Source organism: Micropterus dolomieu, linkage group LG18 (assembly GCF_021292245.1).
Source record: "Micropterus dolomieu isolate WLL.071019.BEF.003 ecotype Adirondacks linkage group LG18, ASM2129224v1, whole genome shotgun sequence".
Taxonomy (NCBI): domain Eukaryota; kingdom Metazoa; phylum Chordata; class Actinopteri; order Centrarchiformes; family Centrarchidae; genus Micropterus; species Micropterus dolomieu.
In genome coordinates, this window is record NC_060167.1 from 17,136,069 (window position 1) to 17,154,850 (window position 18,782).

Here is an 18,782-nt window from a genome sequence, read left to right on the forward strand (position 1 = left end):
AGCTGTGGTAATAATGACACTGTCTGTGATGTGTGTGCAAAGACAGTGAAATACTTTGGCAACACCGCAAACTTTGCTAAACATCTGATATACACAATACATCATGATGTTATAAAGCAGTGGTTCTGAGCAGGATATTTTTATTATAATTAAAGAATATGACAGTAGTTGGATTTCTTCTCATTATGCAGCTTTTATTTGTAATTGGTAAGCTTACGGTGGAGGGTGGGGTCATATTAAACTAGAAATAAAGTATGTAAAAAGTATTGGTATCAGTATTGGTAATACCAGCCTGGGTATTAATTGGTATTGGATCATTTAGGAATTAAGTGGCATCGGACATCACTGGCATAAATGTGTTGGTTGCCTTCGTGAGACAATCAGCTGATTATTATTGGAAATAAAACGGTACAGCATGGAAGTTCAGATCACTTCACTGCTAACAGCATTATGATAACAAGACTGTGTGGAGAGGAGCCTTGATCCTCACTTGACAATGCCTTTGTAAACTTCATGCATTATGTGGTTTATAATGGACTGTGGTGCTGAAACAGTGAGCTTACTTTTTCCAGTTATCTGTCAGTGGTCATACTTGTAGTAGATGAAATGTTAGTCCAGATGAGCCAACCCTCCCAAAGTGTAACAAAATTCATGATAACAGTACAGTAAAATAAATTACCACATAATGTAGCAATTAATTTATTGTTGTTGCTGTTGTTTGATGAACAATTAACAATAACATTCGCAAAATCACTGAATGGATTTACTGAATAATTAAGTAAAATATAATTTCTTAATATATCTATCTAAAGAAACCTCATTTGTTGACTCTGTTGTCTTGTTTTGGCCACTGTAGCTATCTTACGTGCTTGGATAGGGGAGGGGGGAGTTGAGTGAGGAGGGTTTTTTTGCAATACATTACAATTCGCAACCCTCACCACATGTCACTGAAACACACTTAACCTTTAAGCGATCAGTGCAAAAAATTCAAATCAAGAATGTAATATGTTGATAATTATACATATATGTTATTAGGCAATGGCTGCTAATACCCAAATCCACACTGCAGCTCCTGCACATCATCTTTGTTATGTTTAATGTACTTATTGTATTGTTCTATCTCCATTGATTCCTCCTTTGTATTTCTCCCTTCTTCTCTGTGTCATCTTTTTGTGTCTATTCCTTTCTGTCATTACCATACATTGATTTGAAAGGCTTAATTTAAACAGGACTGTGTGGCCATCTCAGACTCTTTGACTCCACAGATCAATAATGAAAATGGGTTTGCATCAAACGACCCTGAAAAAATTGAGTCAAAAGAACTCAGCTGTTGAAGATAGCCCAGAACAAAGCCTTCCGTCATGTGGTTTTCACTGGCATCCTTGTTGGCTTCTCAAACCTGCATCAGTGACTTGTCCATCTAATTTGGCCTTATCATCTGATGTAATGTCAGATGATGCAGCTCTAAAGGAAAAACATAAAGTTTTACAGAATGTCATGGAAACATGATGCCTATTAGTATTTACTATGTACCACATGCTACTTATTTTGTATGATTTTCTGTTATTGTTATTCACACTTTATATTATTCCTAGATATCTATTTACAAGTTAGTTTTTCTCATCCATAAAACTCCGGCTGTGGCTCAGGATGTAGAGTGGATTGTCCACTGAACAAAAGTTTGGCAGTTTGATCCTCAAGTCTGCATGTTGAAGTGTCCTTGGCAAACCCCAAATTGCTCCTGATGGCTATGCAGCCTGCTATGGCCATGACAGTTTGTGTGAGTGAGTGAATACATTAGTCTTTGCTTCTGATGAGCAGTTGGCACCATTGCATGCCACTGCCACTGGTATGAATGCGTGTGTGAATGGGTGAATGTGAGATGTAGTGCCCAAATAAATAAATAGATCTGCAGCAGTTACGAATTAAACTTAAATGGACCCCACTTTGTACCAAAATGCATGCACAATTTGAGATTACAAAATGATTATACTGCCTCCAATCTCTTTTTAAAAGTATTCCTCACACCGTTCCGGGGGTGGTGGCAGCGGTTATTAAAATGTAATTTGCTCCATTTAAACTACATTTGAATGCATGCTTGCATCTACAGTATCTCTGTTTATTTTAAATCCTTAAAGCCTATGATTGGAATACCAGCCATTAAATCTTTAGGGATTTACACAGGAAACATTTGAGATGTTGACTTCTGCCGCTGTTTACCTCAGTGGTGTGTACTCCATCATTTCTAATAGATTGAATTCTTCAAGTCTTGTGCCACATGTAACACAGGTATGCAAAACATATGGGTATGGATATCTCTGAAGATGTATCTATTCTCTCCTTATTAAAGTTCCAGTAATTTATCATAACAACATGTGTTGCCTTGCTGTCCTGACTGAAGGAAACATTGCTGACTTGCATTTCTTCAAGTTTTAAATCTTATTTTCAGACACTAGTGGGTGATAGAAATTGAATGCAGGAACTCCATAATGTGTGGCATCCTTTAGCCTAATTCAATTTTATTCAATTTTATTTATATAGCAACAATTTATAACAAAAGTTATCTCACTTATCTGCACTTTTCATGTAGAGTAGGTGTAGACCATACTCTTTGACCCCAACAGGACTAAAATCTATAGCTGTGTTAGCTTACCAGTGAAAGCAGGATGGATAAAAACTTTTGAATTCTCACATTTCAAGTTGGGCCTGAGGAAAAAAGAAGTTATAAATTTGTGTTGGCACTTGGTAGAGCTTGTTGCCACAGTGCTACTTTGTCTGTTCGCAAAGTATGATATGTGGGCGTTTGGTGTAAACTGTTTCAAGTTTAAACATTTCTCCTCTATAGTCTGAAATAGATCAGAGGTAACAGACAACTGGGTTCCATGTTACAGGTTCCATGTTTCAGGTTTACATGAAACACTCTGCACTGCAGGCTGATGCCGTGTACTTGAAATGTATGCAATAATCAATAAATTTGTATAAACTTGAGCAGCATCTTCGTTCAGCATCGTTAAGCTCATTGTTTTGGTTTTCTAGCCCCTAATACTAATTTTCAGATGCACCAGGCGGTTTTCAGTGACAAAACTCTAATAAACCCACTGTATGCCACATGCTCCTCACCAAACAGCAGGTAGAAAAAGTTTGCAAGTACAACATAATGGAGCTTGTAGCAGCTACAGTAACTGGGAGACAGAAGCAGACCAAAAATCAAAAGGAGAGTGAATATTACATTTTCATCCAGAGGCCACAAGCACATCCCCAAATTAATTTTCATGTTGCTCCGTGTCTTCTCTGTGTTTAAATAGGTCACCTTTATATGGTGATAATATGACAGAGTTGTGTTTATAGCTTGTTCTGCTTCACCCAGGTGGCCAAAAAACATAGTAATGCACTTTTAAAAGCATTCTGCGGATGTCTGGTAAATCAAGCTTTTGTCATGCCATAAAATTAAACATAATGGTTGTATTTTTTTCTTTTCGTGACAAGCATTTATGTCCTGTAAAAGACATCTCTGTAAAAGAAATTCACATCCAGCTCTGTCAGAAGGAGTCGTATTTGCACATGCGTGAGTGTTTTGCTATGTGGTAGCTACATTATGGTGTTTGATGGAATTAAATTAGGAAGCTACATCAGCAGCCTCTCTGTAAAACACTATAATTGTCCATTACTGTGTCAGCCTAATGTCCCATGTCTTTGTGTATTGTTTTGCATTGTGCACTGCAGATACTGAACACATTCTGAATGTGGAGCCTCTTTAAAACATAATCCTCTGATAAAACTGTGATGTAACTTTTAAATTAAAGCTGCCTGGGAGTGATGACATTTTTCAGTCAGACAGATGATGGTTTTTTTTCATGTGTGCCGTGTGTTTTTAATGATGTAAGAGAGGTTTCGGTGGTGAATGTTTGGGCGTCATCAACATTATAGTGTGTTCAAGCAGTTGCCCATGATGAAAAAACACACATACACCAATAGAACCGCAACTTCCAGCAGGACTAAAAAGATATATTGCTGTAATTCTACGGTCACTAATTTTGCTGCCCTGGTTATTGATCGGATGTTATAGCATCATACCCTCAGAGTCTTCCTCTCACAGATGGTCTGATCTAATGAACCAGACTAACAGATGCCACGGTGCTGCACCACACAAAGTCCTCTGAGGTTATATAGAAAACCTCATACATGTTCAATTTAATTGGCACAGAGAGTAATCTTGAGTGCACATACAATTTGATTAAACATCATATTGGGGTATATAAGCTGACATACTGTTTAGTGGAGATATATGGGGGGTTCAAGGACCTGTTGACAATGACGAGGTTAGATGAAAAGTCATGAGAAGACATTACATTTCACAAACTTCTATATTGCAGCTGGTGCATACAACAAAAACATGAAGACAAGGGAAAGAAAATAAAAGACTTCTTGAAGGCTAGATGCTGTAGTTATCTTTGTTTTTATTATCAACCGTAACATGTAAACTCTCTCTGGTTTATTCTCTTGGTTATTGCTTTATTTAGCATTGGGTTGATGATGGGCGCCATTTAAACCATCTGCGATCCATTTACAATGCTGTGTAAAATGAGATATCCAGAGTATTTTGCCTGTTTGTGTGTTGGCTGGCAGCCTGTGCCTCTCCGCTTGTCTCCTTCTCTCTGTCGGTCTGCCTTTGTCTGTCTGCTCTCCTGTGTGTCTTTACTTGTAATCTATTTCTCCATCACTCGTGAGCAAGTAGCAGCCAAGATGTAAGAAGTCAACATCAAATCACGCTGTTATTAGGTACATTCATCATTTAAACTGACGGCACTTAATATTGCAACAGAGTTGCAGTCCTGACCAGAATTTAATGTCATCATCACACTTTGACATGACACTAATAGCAGTTTTGGTGTGGCCACATTGATCTGCTGTATCTTCTGAAAGTTCAAAAAGCTCATTAGAATAAACATTTTCCAACAGCTGAGTAAGTTTGGTCATTGAAAGTGCAAAAGCTGGCATCCATTTTCTCTCCCTAATTTGCTCCACGGGGAGCGTGATGTCCAGTAGAGGGCAGCATAGACAACTGAGAGTGTAAAATGGCAAACTAAATATTTCCTCTTCTCCTCACTTTCAGGGCCAAAGTGTTTCGGGGAAAGAAGGTCCTTGGAGACTACGACATCAAAGTGGAGCAGGTATCATATAGATTTTGTAAAGCTATGATGATGTAAAGCAAGTTTGTACATTTATAAAAGGCTGACAGGGCTCATAACAGAGATGAAAAGTGAACTGACACCAAATTCACGTTTGATATGGAAATGCATAGGTTTTCACTGACAAGCTCAGACACTGGTGCCCTGGCACATTTTTGAATAAAAACAAAGTACCCTTTCAGGTGAGTTCTTCTTGTCTATTGCTTTATATAGCAGGTTATAGGAACTTAGAAGCCAAAGCGTAAAAATAAGTTAAAGGTGTCACTACAGAAAAGTGCACTAAAGTTGGTACAGACCTTCATGTTCATGACTTTAGTGAACCTTTGACGTTTCCTCTAGCACATTTTTGGTTTTGAGGAAAATATCTTGACATCTACTGGATACATTGTTAAGAGCAACAAATATTCCAGGTCTCTGAAGGATTATTAATTAAACTTTAGTCATCCCCTGACTATATATGACTGCCATAGTCAGGTCAACATTTGGTCAATACTTTGATTTATGACCAAATACCATCAGTTTCATCTGTACCTTGTGTTTATTGCTACTAAACAAATGTTAGCAAGCTAACTGACCCCATAAATATTACGTGTTAAACATCAACATGCTAGCGTTGTGCTGTGAGTATATTAGCATGCTAATGCTAGCTTTTAGCTCAAAGTAGTTGAGAGTCATTAGCAAGACTGTAGACTCTTGTATTATACAGAAAGATTTGCAAAAATGTCACCTCAGTCAGGAATTTGTTGTAGTGGTTTGCAACCCATTCTGCCCCATAGAAACTGACAAGTCATTATCTTAAAATTTTGCATCCTTAGCAAAAACTACCTTTGTGCTATGTATGTTTTACTGTGTATAAATTTATAACCACAGTTTCAAAACCACCAGTACTTCAAATGTAAAATAACAACAGAATCTTGATCCTCATGAGCTGTACAGTTACATTATATGTTTTAACAGTATGTGACAGTTTGGTTTCATGTTGGTTGAACCACTTAACCAGCAAACCATTTTGCAATACTTGGTTACTGCATTTGAGATGACTGTTCTCTGGGGTTTCACAACAAACAGTTTCACACCTAATAGATGTTGACAGTTAAATTACAACCTCAAGCCTTACCACAGAAACAAAAATAGACGCCAGAGGAGACAGGAGTCGGCAGCTATGAGTCACAGAGAAATCCTCACTATGTTTGCAACCACACCAAAGACAAGCACATGTGCATTTTTTTTACCAGAATAACTACTACAGTAACATTGATTTGTGTATATTCTAATAAATATAAAGTAAGATGATGCAAATAATTAACAGCTTCTAAAGCATTTGTTGTCATCTCCTGCTGCTTCTGCAAAGGGGGGGTGTATTAAAAGAAAAAGTATTTATTACCAGTTTGATTTGCTCCCAGTACAAGTCATCACTTCATATTATAAAACACATTGATGTCTCCGGTATGTATATGTATAGAATAGATATGAAATATTACACCTTATCTTTTGCAGTAACCTTGACTATTAAAAATATAATCATCTGATATTCTGCTTGTATATGATATTCTACAGTTGTTTATTTAAAGACCTAGGAGCCATTTACTAAATTGAAGCATATGATTGTGGAACATTTACCATTTAAAGATATTCATGTGTATTTCGTCACCTCTGTATCAAGACTTAATGTATGTATCTGATGAAACTGTCTTGTGTCCTCTTTCCATCCTCGTAGGCTGAGTTCTCAGAGGTCAACCTCGTCTCACATTCAAATGGCACCTGTAACGTGGATATGCAGGTCATCAGGGGTGGGACCAGAGTGGTCAGGTCAGTGCCACATACAGAAACACACAGACACACGCACACACACACACACATTGATTCTTCTGTGATTAAGAGAAGATCAAACTGTGTTAATTTCAGAGTCAAATCCTTCTTCCCTAATCCCAAATCCTAATTGTATACCTTTCTTTAACACTGACCAATGTCCTGACAGCAAAATGAATCACAAAATAAAAATACAAACCTAATCTCACCTTCTAACCTACCAGATGGACCTCGTCTCTTGACACTAAATCTAAGCAGAAATAACCACCTGTTCTTAGAAAAATGCCCCTGCTTTGGGATGACATTTAAACCTCACAAGCATTTTATAAGAGCAGCAAGCTCTTGATGGTGCAAACATAATTGTTTTATTCACAGAGATAAACCAAAAAAATAAGAATAATAATATTACAGAACTAACCTCAACCGTTAATATTATTGATGGACATAATCCCCTTGCTATAAATATATAATAAAGCTACCTCAGAAATATACAAGAAAAATACAAGAAAAATCTCTGGTTTTGGTTAATAATTTGATTTGCATTTTTAACACAATGTGACATAATGTGCCTTCATGGTGTTGAGTATTGTTGGCCACTGCCATTAACCTTTCCCCTTTCTCACATTACCATATTTATTATTTTTTTGTGTGAATTAATGTGTTGTCTGTGTGCCCCTTGAGAGACAAATAAAGTATTTTAAATTTAATTGAACATGACAACAATATCAAAAGTCCATATGGGCATAATATGAATTGTTGTACTCTCTGGACTAAATTAATAAAATGGAATCTATAATCCCAAGAAATACAAAACTACCCTGGAAATAAACCTGGGCCTTTTTAAAAAAAGCGTCCCCATTTTGGAGGTTAATATCGTGTTTTTTATCGAGGACATGCGGTCCTCACAAAGAAGAATAAGACATCAGTTTTTAGGGCCTGGCACCGTCCTCTTCATTGTGTGTGAAATAAATTGTTCTACTCTTTAAGCTAAAATACTCTGACCTACAATCCCCAAATACAACAAAGAAATACAAACCTGAGCTCAACAATGAATCTGCCCCTAAACCCAAAACCTACGGCTAAACCCAGAGTCCTTAAAAACTTTCCCCCTTTGGGGGACATTTGGTCACAAAAAAGCATGAGAATAAACAGACTTGAATCAATTTTCAGACCCGAGCATGTTTATGCATCAATTAATGATGATATGAATACTTTTCTGTGAGATCATACAGAAAAACCTCAGCATGCTCTTGGAAATAATAAATACACTTGTTTACTGCAAGCTCGGAGCAGTGGAAAAAGCGCAGAGGCATATGACCACAATCATAACCCAGAGACTGGCATAGAATATCTGTGTATAAACATGTGAGCTTTCTGTAAACTAGACAATCACACAGACCCACTCACACACCACAGACCACACTGACACAGACACCAGTGTCCCAGCTGAAGACTGCCAGAGATTAAGCAAGACGGTAACTCCCACTGCTCACCAACCAACGAAACCAACAGGAAATGAAGTTTGCAGCCTCAGTCTGACAATATCAGCATCTCTGCCCTGTTATTATGCTTTACGAGGGGTTGGGCCGCACATGCTCACACACAAACATGCAGTCAACAGCGACCGTTGCCTGAGATAGTGTAAGTTCAGGGAAATTTTGATTCATCGCAGTAGACAGAATGATTCATATTCACCTGACAATGTCACGAGGCATTATTCTTTTACAACACGTGTCATCTGAGCTCCTCATAGACCTCCAAAGTTGCATCATGGCCTCGACCTCTCCCAAACATGGACTTGGCTGTGGAGAAAATTAATGAGTCTTCAACATAATTGTCAGGCTGTCTTGTAGTCTACCTGTCTGAGTTCATTGCAGGCTGTTTAGATTGGATGTCTTTAACTATCTACATTTATCTCTGTAATTGCATGTGTCCATCAATTTCAAGTCAGGGCGGTGAGTCTGCGTGTAGCTAAGTAACCCTTACAATGAAGAAGATGTAGTCTCCCTGCATATCACTGCACAATCTTCAGCACCTCTTTTCTTAATTCTTATCTTTTTTTATTTGTTTTTTTTGACTGACTGACTGACTATAACTGAAAGAATATAAGATGACAAACTGTACTGTGATCCACCATTTATGAGAAATATTTACAGTATAAAACATAATTTTTTAAACGTTAGTGTAAAAGGTACATTTGGAGCCTGATCAGTCAGCAGATTGGGTGTTAAAGGAGAGTAAGAGGCTGTGAACCATCACAAGCATTATAATACATTAACTATCATACTGTATGGAAAAATCTATTCATTGTTGGTTTTGGTCTTTTCATGAGATTCGTTGACGATTAGAATATCAGCAGGCTTATCCTTTAAATGTGTTCATTTTAAGGTACTGCAGATGGACTCTTCCCACGGAACATCTAATCTCTTGCTAATCTCTTTGGTGCATGTCTGGGTTCCTGCCATGCGTTCTTCCACACACAAAAGAAATATCCACGTCGCTAAAAAGGACAGTGAAATTTGATAAAAGGAGTTCCAGACATACAGTTTGCAGACTTATTTTTCTTTTCCACCTCTTTGACTTTGATGTCTTTCTTATTTAATTTTTTAATCTTAATTCCCCCCATGAAATAATAATAAGAAAAATAAGATGAGTTTAAATAAGATGACTTTACCAAATTGTCAAAGTTTAGGTCTGTTTTGGGCTATTTCAAATGTTTTTTTCTAGGGCTCTGGGGATGACAATGCCAGGTTGTCAGTCAGACTAATAACATTGCCAGTCTCAGTTGTATTTTCTGTTTAGTGCTAATTAGCAAATATTAGCATGCTAACATTCTAAACCAAGATGGCAAATATGGTAAATATAACACCTATTCATCAGCACCTATGTTAGCATGCTGACGTTAGCATTTGGCATGAACCACTGTTGTGCCTGAGTACAGCCTTGCAAAGCCGATAGCATGGCTGTAGACTCTTTGTCTCGTTTTATATTTGTTTCAGGCCACGGGGTTAAAAATGCAAACGTGTATAGTGAAAAATCCGAAGTGAAAGCTAGTTAGGATGGCTGTGGCGTTGCTGACAACACTGATTCAGGGTATTAAATTGAGAGTCATGACCATGTTGCTCTTTACAGCCTACTGTCAGTGATGAAGAGATTACAGTCACATTAATTACTGTGTCCTCCCCACCAGAGTCTTCTCTTTCTTTTTCTTGGAGTGTCTGATTAGTATTCTCTGTGCATGATGAGCTGGTGGTGGTCACACTGTGCCAGAGATCTCTCCGTCTGTCTCTTTTCTCTCACTCCTCTCTACATCTCTTTTACTCTGTATTTTTTCTCTCTCTGTGTCGTTTTTTGCCCCTCTCCCCCCTCTCTCTCTGCTTTTCCTCACATTCCTCTTACTCCTCCTGTCGCTCTCTCTCATACACACATTCAGAGACAAAGGGAAAAATAACAGGAGTCATGCCCTATCACCATCAACATTTAACTGAGCTGAACTGCACTGAATATTGTTTTTGGCCTTATCACGCTGGTCAGCTGTGGTTTTTACAGTGTTTTGCTATGGAGACTGAAACATAAAAAAATCTAACAAAACTGTTATAGATCATAAAACACCAATCTTGGAACCTATTATTATCTGCCTTTTGGCATTTGTTTTCTATTTACTTGTGTAGAGTTTTGAATGCCAGATTTACTCTGCAGATTCAGTCCCCGATAACTCTACTGTTGGCCTGTGGAGGGCTGCTGACAGCCAGCTCTGCGCCACAGCAGCTTCATTTCACAAATGATGCCAATGATATGCTAATGACAACCTGGTCTCATGAGATATACAGGTGCTGGTCATATAATTAGAATATCATCAAAAAGTTTATTTATTTCTGTAATTCCATTCAAAAAGTGAAACTTGGATATTATATTCATTAATTACACACAGACTGATATATTTCAAATGTTTATTTAATTTAAAACTGACAACTAATGAAAATCCCAAATTCAGCATCTCCGAAAATTAGAATATTACTTAGGACCAACACAAAAAAAGGCTTTTTAGAAATGTTGGCCAACTGAAAAGTATGAACATAAAAAGTATGAGCATGTACTTGTAATACTTAGTTGGGCCTGAATTACTGCAGCAATGCAGCGTGGCACGTAGTCGATCAGCCTGTGGCACTGCTCAGGTGTTATGAGAGCCCAGGTTGCTCTGATAGTGGCCTTCAGCTATTCTGCATTGTTGGGTCTGGCGTATCGCATCTTCCTCTTCACAATACCCCATAGATTTTCTATAGGGTTAAGGCCAGGCGAGTTTGCATGCCAATTAAGAACAGGAATACCATGGTCCTTAAACCAGGTACTGGTAGCTTTGGCACTGTGTGCAGGTGCCAAGTCCTGTTGGAAAATGAAATCTACATCTCCATAAAGTTGGTCAGCAGCAGGAAGCATGAAGTGCTCTAAAACTTCCTGGTAGACGGCTGCGTTGACCTTGGACCTCAGAAAACACAGTGGACCAACACCAGCAGATGACATGGCACCCCAAACCATCACTGACTGTGGAAACTTTACACTGGACTTCAAGCAACGTGGATTCTGTGCCTCTCCTCACTTCCTCCAGACTCTGGGACCTTGATTTCCGAAGGAAATGCAAAATTTACTTTCATCAGAGAACATAACTTTGGACCACTCAGCAGCAGTCCAGTCCTTTTTGTCTTTAGCCCAGGCGTGATGCTTCTGACGCTGTGTCTTGTTCAAGAGTGGCTTGACACAAAGAATGCGACAGCTGAAACCCATGTCTCGCATACGTCTGTGCGTGGTGGTTCTTGAAGCACTGACTCCAGCTGCAGTCCACTCTTTGTGAATCTTCCTTGGTTTTGTTTCACAATCCTGATTAGAGTGTGGCACCAGGTGTCTTCAATATTGAACCTTTTCACAATATTCTAATTTTCTGAGATACTGATTTTGATCATCAAAATTAAAAGGAATGAACACTTTAAATATATCAGTCTGTGTGGAATGAATGTATACATTATACAAGTTTCACTTTTTGAATGGAATTACTGAAATAAATCAACTTTTTGATGATTCTAATTCTATGATTCTAATTATATGACCAGCACCTGTATGTACCTCTGACTACATTTTTGCAGCGCCACAATTACGTACCCTCAGGTACATTTTGCCACAGTTTTGAGAAACAAATGTCCACTGGGGGTGCTAAAGAGAAAGACTGTAATGGAACACTACGATCAAATTAGAGATGGGCTGTAGTTGACTTTTTAATTTTTATTATTAAAAAACCTTAAACCTCAACTTTTATACTTTTATATAAATATACTATTTTACAGTAGTGAACATGTGTATGTACTGTCACAGCCCAGCTCTTGGACTGTAAGAAAAACGGGAGACACACAGGTAAACTAAATAACAAATTGATTTATTGATAAGAAAAATCAATGGTTTAGGGAGTGGATGGGTGAGCATGTGCTGCATGGATGTTGTGCTGTAAAAACAAAGACAAGAAACCAAACACAACATATCAAGCTTTGAGATGAGGAGATCCAACCAAGACTGACTGCCACTGTGGCTTATATGCATGGGGCACACCAGGCCCAGGTGTGTCCCATGCTGCTGATTATCCCTGGAGACAGAAAGCATATGAATAGCAGTATGAACCCCTGTAGAGGGGGCCGTCACAGTACCTTAACCAAGCAAAATACGGACATTTTTCACCGCAAAAATGCCATAACAACCTTTGTAGTCAGACAAACCACAGGAACACACTGACTGACTGACTGATTTATTTACCTGGATCCATATAAAAGTAAAAACCTGAAGGTACATAATTGTGGCGCTGCAAAAATGTAGTCAGAGGTACATATATCCCATGAGACCAGGTTGGATAATGAGCTTCACCAGGAGGATAAAATATGTAGGAGGTTCACACTACTCCATCCCCAGGGGTTTGCAATACCACAAAACTTGGTTTAAATCTCACACTGGATAATATTACTCAAACAGTAATACCGGGGTCAGAATCATCAATACCAGTAGTGGCAATAAGTCGTCGTTTGTCCGTTCTCTCTTGCATGACGCATTAAAGAGGTCATATTATGCTCATTTTCAGGTTCAAAATCTTATTTAGGGGTTGTACCAGAACAGGTTTACATGGTTTCATTTTCAAAAAACACCATATTTTTGTCATACTGCACATTGCTGCAGCTCCTCTTTTCACTGTGTTGAAAGCTTTTGTTTTAGCTATGGAGTGATGCATCTTACCTCTACAAGATTTTTGTTGGGAGTTGCACATGCACAGTAGTTAAGGACTACTAGCCAATCAGAAGCAGAGTAGGGCGGGTCATGAGAAGCCGGTAAACAGCTGTATATGTTCCACTTACCATATTAGTAACATAGACTGGAGCAAGAGTTTCAGAGTGGTGAGTTATTAATTTGTAACAAAAGTATTTTTTATCCATAAAGTTATAACCCAGCTTTGTCTCTACATCACAATACCAACTTTATGTCCCTTGACTGTCTGGAGGGTAGCTAGTGTTTGGAAGGGAGAGGAGAGGCAGCAGGCGGACGTCTTGCAGCACTGTGTGCTGCAGCTCAGTATTTTTCCTCTGAGGGCGTGTCGGACTAGCCGCCAGGCGAGCATTATGAAGCGCATTTTGCTGTGACATCACAGAAAACAAAAGGAAACGGCTGGACTACAAACGAGCTGTTTTCAGGCAGTTCAGAGCAGAGTTTTCTGTAGGAGATGGGAACTTGCTTTGGTTGGACTTTGGGCTTTTTCACTTTGCAAAACTCATTACATGCACAAAAAAGGTATATAACTTAATAAAAGAGAGGGAAAAAGTCAAAAAGCATAATATGACCTCTTTAAAGTGTTTTCTAAACAGGTATCAATCTACTCACTCCTAAGTCACATGGTGCAAGATGTTTATCTAACATCCAGCTAACTATGAAGGACTTTATTTATTTAAAATAAATCAAACCAACTTAAGTTATCGTTCATCCCAATCTCTATCAAGCTGCTGAATTGTAATACTAAGTCTTAGTAGAGCAAAGTGCAATAAATACACCAGCACTTTTAGTAAATCTTACAGTCACTTTTTAAGATGTCATATTGTCTGTACAGTCAAATATACCTTAAGATGTCTTATGATCATTTTATGATGGTTTCTTTAGTACATGTTTGTGTTATGAAGCTACAGATTGTAGCACTGTGTCCAGGAAAAGTTTCCCTTGGGGACAAATGTACTCTGTTCTTTTCTATTCTAAAGACAGATTTCCCTGACATCATCCCTGGGAGACACTTTTATATACAACAACATGGGTAGTGACTGTTTATCAGAGATTTTATGTTAAGTTTTATTATCACTATAGCCACACCGCGTTATCTGCTTACTGTCTTGCTAAATAATGCATTACAAACACGAAGGGTCATCAGTGTCTTTGCTTAAGATTTACAACTCCATTTTGTTAACTTGTCCCATATCTCCAGGTTTATGTCCACTCACAATGTTTAAAAACACAAGTGTACACAAAAAAGCATAAAACCATAAAATTCACTTTAGAAATATCTGACATCATCCAAGCTGAGGATCCAACTGAAGCAAAACTCATCTCTTGCTAAACAGTGTGGTTGCAGAAGAGAGAAAATGACCAGCTCCTTCTGCTCTCCAGAGCTCACTGGTGCGGAGGGGTGCGCAGTTTTTGAAATCCTGGCTGAAACAAAGCTTTGAACACTCTTGGGGAGTGTTTCTATAATGAATTTTTTAGATGGTGCATATCACATTTTTGAAACAAAACAGGAGGTGAAATAGTGACATGGTGGCAGAAAGCAGATCAGAGAAAGTTTGAACAGTTTTAAACATCTAGGTCACACTTGTTAATTCAATTTCCTCTCTGAATGATAGAATTTAAATCATAGAGTTGCAACTGATAAAGTGATGCTAGTAAAGTTATACATTATAAAGTCAAATTAATTAAATAAATGTGTCATTTTAAATGAAAATAAATCCATCCATTACCCACTTCAAGCTTTACCATCAGTTCTCTTCAAGAGGTTAGTAAATAATCCTAAACAGAGTGCTCAGTAAGAATCCTTGACAGTAGATCTATGATTGTCTTTTTTCTATGTCCAGTTTTATTAATGTGGTTAGACTGGCACATTCTCTCACTGCCACAGCATCCTCAGTGTAAAAGACAATATACTACATTGCACTTGTGGTTTTGTGGGTTTCCCTCTGTACAATGACAGTTTAATCCCTCTGTTTAATGCCATCAAATAACCAGACTCTGACCCTTTTGCCTAATACTGAGAAGTGACAGATTCTCGTAGTCTAATTTTTGACACAGGCTGTGTGGGGAAACAATGTATTAATTAATTAATTCAGTCAAACCTTTATTTAAGCCTCGAACATCATTATTTCAATCTTCTCTATTTCTTCCTTGTTCCCCCTGCTGTTTTCACACCAGGTCTTTCAGGCCTGACTTTGTCTTGGTGCGCCAGCACGCCTTCAGCATGGCCCAGAATGAGGATTTTAGGAACTTAATCATTGGTCTACAGTATGCGGGCGTCCCCTCTGTCAACACACTGGACTCCATCTACAACCTCTGTGACAAACCCTGGGCTGTAAGCGATTACAGCAAAACTAATTTACATCTGCAACAACCCACACAGAATTTCATGCACTGTACTGTACATTACATCGATATAGAAAGATGTTGTTAATGGAGCTTGCAGCTGATTTAATTAAGATTATTTGGAAGTTTTCTCGTTCTCATATGAATTTTTGTGGCTCCAACTAACAAACACTATAGCATTGATTATTACTATATTAATAATGTGACTGTACTGCATTACGTGTTATATATACACTCATTCAGCTACCTGTGTTCAAATTTCAGTTGACCCTCTTGCTGTTTTCTCTCTTTATCTGTTCTCCTCCTTTCCACCAGTTTTCCCAGCTTGTCAACAATCGGAAGAGGTTGGGTTCAGATAAGTTCCCTCTCATTGATCAGACCTTCTACCCCAACTACAAAGACATGGTAAGATTTTACTTTATTTTTTTAATGTTTACACATTGTATATTGTCAATGTGTATTTAGTAGTTAAGCTATTTGTCTCCGGGCAGTGAAATATTCTCTTTAAGCAGGAGACAATGTTGTTTGCCAATTTTAGATTTCTGGATATCACTGGAAAAATAAACATTCATATTTTAATTTTTTTCCCCCAAAATGCTATGCTAATGCTTATTTTCCATATTTCTGGCATAAACACAAGTGCTTAACACAAAGTCGAGAATACACATTAAAGAGTATATGCACAAGACATGATACTTTTCTGAGAATACTTTACATTTGCTGTTTAGCTTCTGCTAAAGCCCCAATTCCATAAATTCAATTCACTGTGATTGCTACGTGGTACTTTAATGTTTTTATGTTTCAAATGCCCTTAGGTAAGCCTTATTATTTTTTAACACTCAACATGTGTCGAGGTAAAAGAAACATTACAAAATTAGACTAATATAAAACAAGTTGAAAATACAATGTTATTGCATATTATACTCGGGAGAAAAGTGATTATGTTGCTTGTTTTCTTTATGCATTTTACTTACTATTTTCACTAGCGCATTTATGAGATACTGTGTAGTATAGAGGTGAAGTATAATACATATATACAGTGCCCTAGAGGCACCAGAGTCTCTCTGGCCTGTTACAGATATTCTGTAACAGTAGAAACCCTTTGCAAGCTCGGAACAATCCTCATTAAAGCATTTTCATTTTTTCATTGTTAATGTCACCTTTTGAGTTCTCACTGAAGTACTGTCTTATACTGAGTACTGAGTCTTATTTTCTAATACACTTACTGAAGAGAAGAAAAAAAGAGACCGTGTCACATGATCCCATTGAGACATTTTATATACAATCTTTTTTGGTACATGGAAATATAAAACTCTATTTAGACAGAAACAGAGACATAAATACAATCCCAAACAATTCTTTCAGTATAAAACAAATGTGAAATTGTTTGATAACTCTTCACTAGAGCCATACAGTTATTATGCATTATTATCCTATCAGTCATGAAAGTCAAAATTTAATAATTAACATCTTTCAAAATAGTATTAAAACATTTCAAATTACTGCAATGTGCAGGTTAAATTAACATTTTGTGTTGTTGAGTGTGACCTTTAATATGATGTTTAAATAGTGGCTCATGCATGAAGATAGCAAGCAATGTCGCATTTGAATCTGTATGGCTTCAGTGAAGTAGTCCAGTAACAAGACAGGGGTCAATCCAGATTTGGGACTTTTAAGAAATGTTGAGTCATTATATCAAAAAATGCCTATAAAACAACAATTAAATCACTAATTATAGCTCTTTCTTGAATATCAGTTATTGCTCCTTTTGCTGGTTAATGTCTTGTGCCAAAGTTTTACTATCTTTTCTTGAACTTGAGCATTGAGAAAAATTCACTTCCTGTTTTTAGGGAGTGAATTGAACCTTGTCCTGTTACATCGTTTCCTCTAAGGAGAGGTGGCTTGGCGTCTACAGGTGGCAGTGCTGTTGTTAAAGCGCTGGATTAGATTTTTGGCACATAAAATAGTACAGCGTTCAACCAAGGAAACTAAACACACAAAACCACAAGATAACAATTCCTATGCTATAACACAAGATCAGGTTAGCCTTTAAAATGTTAATTCTTACTGAAGTACAATATTTACATTCTCAGCAATTTGAGATTATAAACTGATGATTTAGATGTACAAGAATTATGGTCATGTATAATTAAAGTGTCAGATTTTGTCAAAATATAATTAATTGTGGAATGTCTGGTTTTGCCTTGTTCTATATATACACACCACATTTTCATTCACATGGGACAGTTATTCAATAATACATAAAGGTAAAAATTCAACACCAAAATGGATGTGTCTGAGGGAGAATGGTGGCAGTGCTGCAGTCTACTTGCAAGAATTTAACGTACAGAAGATTTGTTTACAGGATGTAAAGTACACTTTTGCTATTTTTTTCCTCCTGTTATTTTACAATAAATTTCCAACTTCCTTATTCTTATTTTAGAAAATAATGCAAAATGACTATATAACCTATAGTAACATCAACAAATATGAGGTCTTCAGTATTTGTCAAGGTTATGCATTTACCATCAGAAATGAAGAAAATATTCACTCAGATGAATTATTTGCAGAGGATAGTCTGTTGATATTCTTATTCTGTGGAAAACAGCAAGTGGAATGTGTGAAAGTGAGAAAATGAGTCAGAGGAATACTGAAAGGCCCTGCAGTTTATAAAAATGATCCTAGCATTGCTGTAGCAACCACCTGAACTTTGCTAACAGAAGCTCAAAGTTGGGTTAAGCTCCCTCGAATGTAAAAAGAAAATCAGCCAATTTTCAAATCAGTTGCTACTTTGCATGCCAAATTTGATCTATATAAGCAAAAGCACAAAATGTTTCTTGGGACTTTGCAGGAGTGAAATGGAGTAAAATGAATGTCAGAATTACAGGGTCAAGGGTCAGTCATGTCCAGGAAGTCTTTCTCGGGTGGAGGTCCACCCCGGTACCAGCTACAGGTTGTGTCAGAGCGGCGGATACAGGCGTACTGCCGAGCCTGCTCCCCATTTAGGCTGTTATCCAGCAGCCAGTCAGTCCACAAGCACTCGTTTTCTCCTGTAGACGCACACGGCACTGTGTAACAGGTGTTGATCTGAGGAGAGAAGAGTTTTTGATTAATTTGTTTGCATACTCGCTCATCTGATTATTT

The 18,782-nt window shown here is 37.6% G+C and overlaps 2 protein-coding genes across 13 annotated transcripts in view; one reads left to right on the forward strand and one right to left on the reverse strand.

Moving 5' to 3' along the window:
- Nucleotides 1–18,782, forward strand: part of syn2b (synapsin IIb) — an 84,038-nt gene that overhangs the window by 40,319 nt on the left and 24,937 nt on the right. Inside the window, exons 3-6 of the mRNA XM_046076315.1 lie at nucleotides 5,114–5,171; nucleotides 6,907–6,998; nucleotides 15,471–15,627; nucleotides 15,954–16,043. Of these exons, the coding sequence (XP_045932271.1) occupies nucleotides 5,114–5,171; nucleotides 6,907–6,998; nucleotides 15,471–15,627; nucleotides 15,954–16,043 (397 nt within the window). The remainder of the gene's footprint in view (nucleotides 1–5,113; nucleotides 5,172–6,906; nucleotides 6,999–15,470; nucleotides 15,628–15,953; nucleotides 16,044–18,782) is intronic.
- Nucleotides 16,899–18,782, reverse strand: part of LOC123987425 (metalloproteinase inhibitor 4-like) — a 39,405-nt gene continuing 37,521 nt past the window's right edge. For 11 of the 12 annotated variants that reach the window (XM_046076323.1, XM_046076327.1, XM_046076321.1 and 8 more), the window contains one exon: nucleotides 16,899–18,725. In XM_046076323.1, the coding sequence (XP_045932279.1) occupies nucleotides 18,528–18,725 (198 nt within the window). In that variant the 3' untranslated portion in view covers nucleotides 16,899–18,527. The remainder of the gene's footprint in view (nucleotides 18,726–18,782) is intronic. The other variant, XM_046076326.1, reaches the window with a different exon arrangement.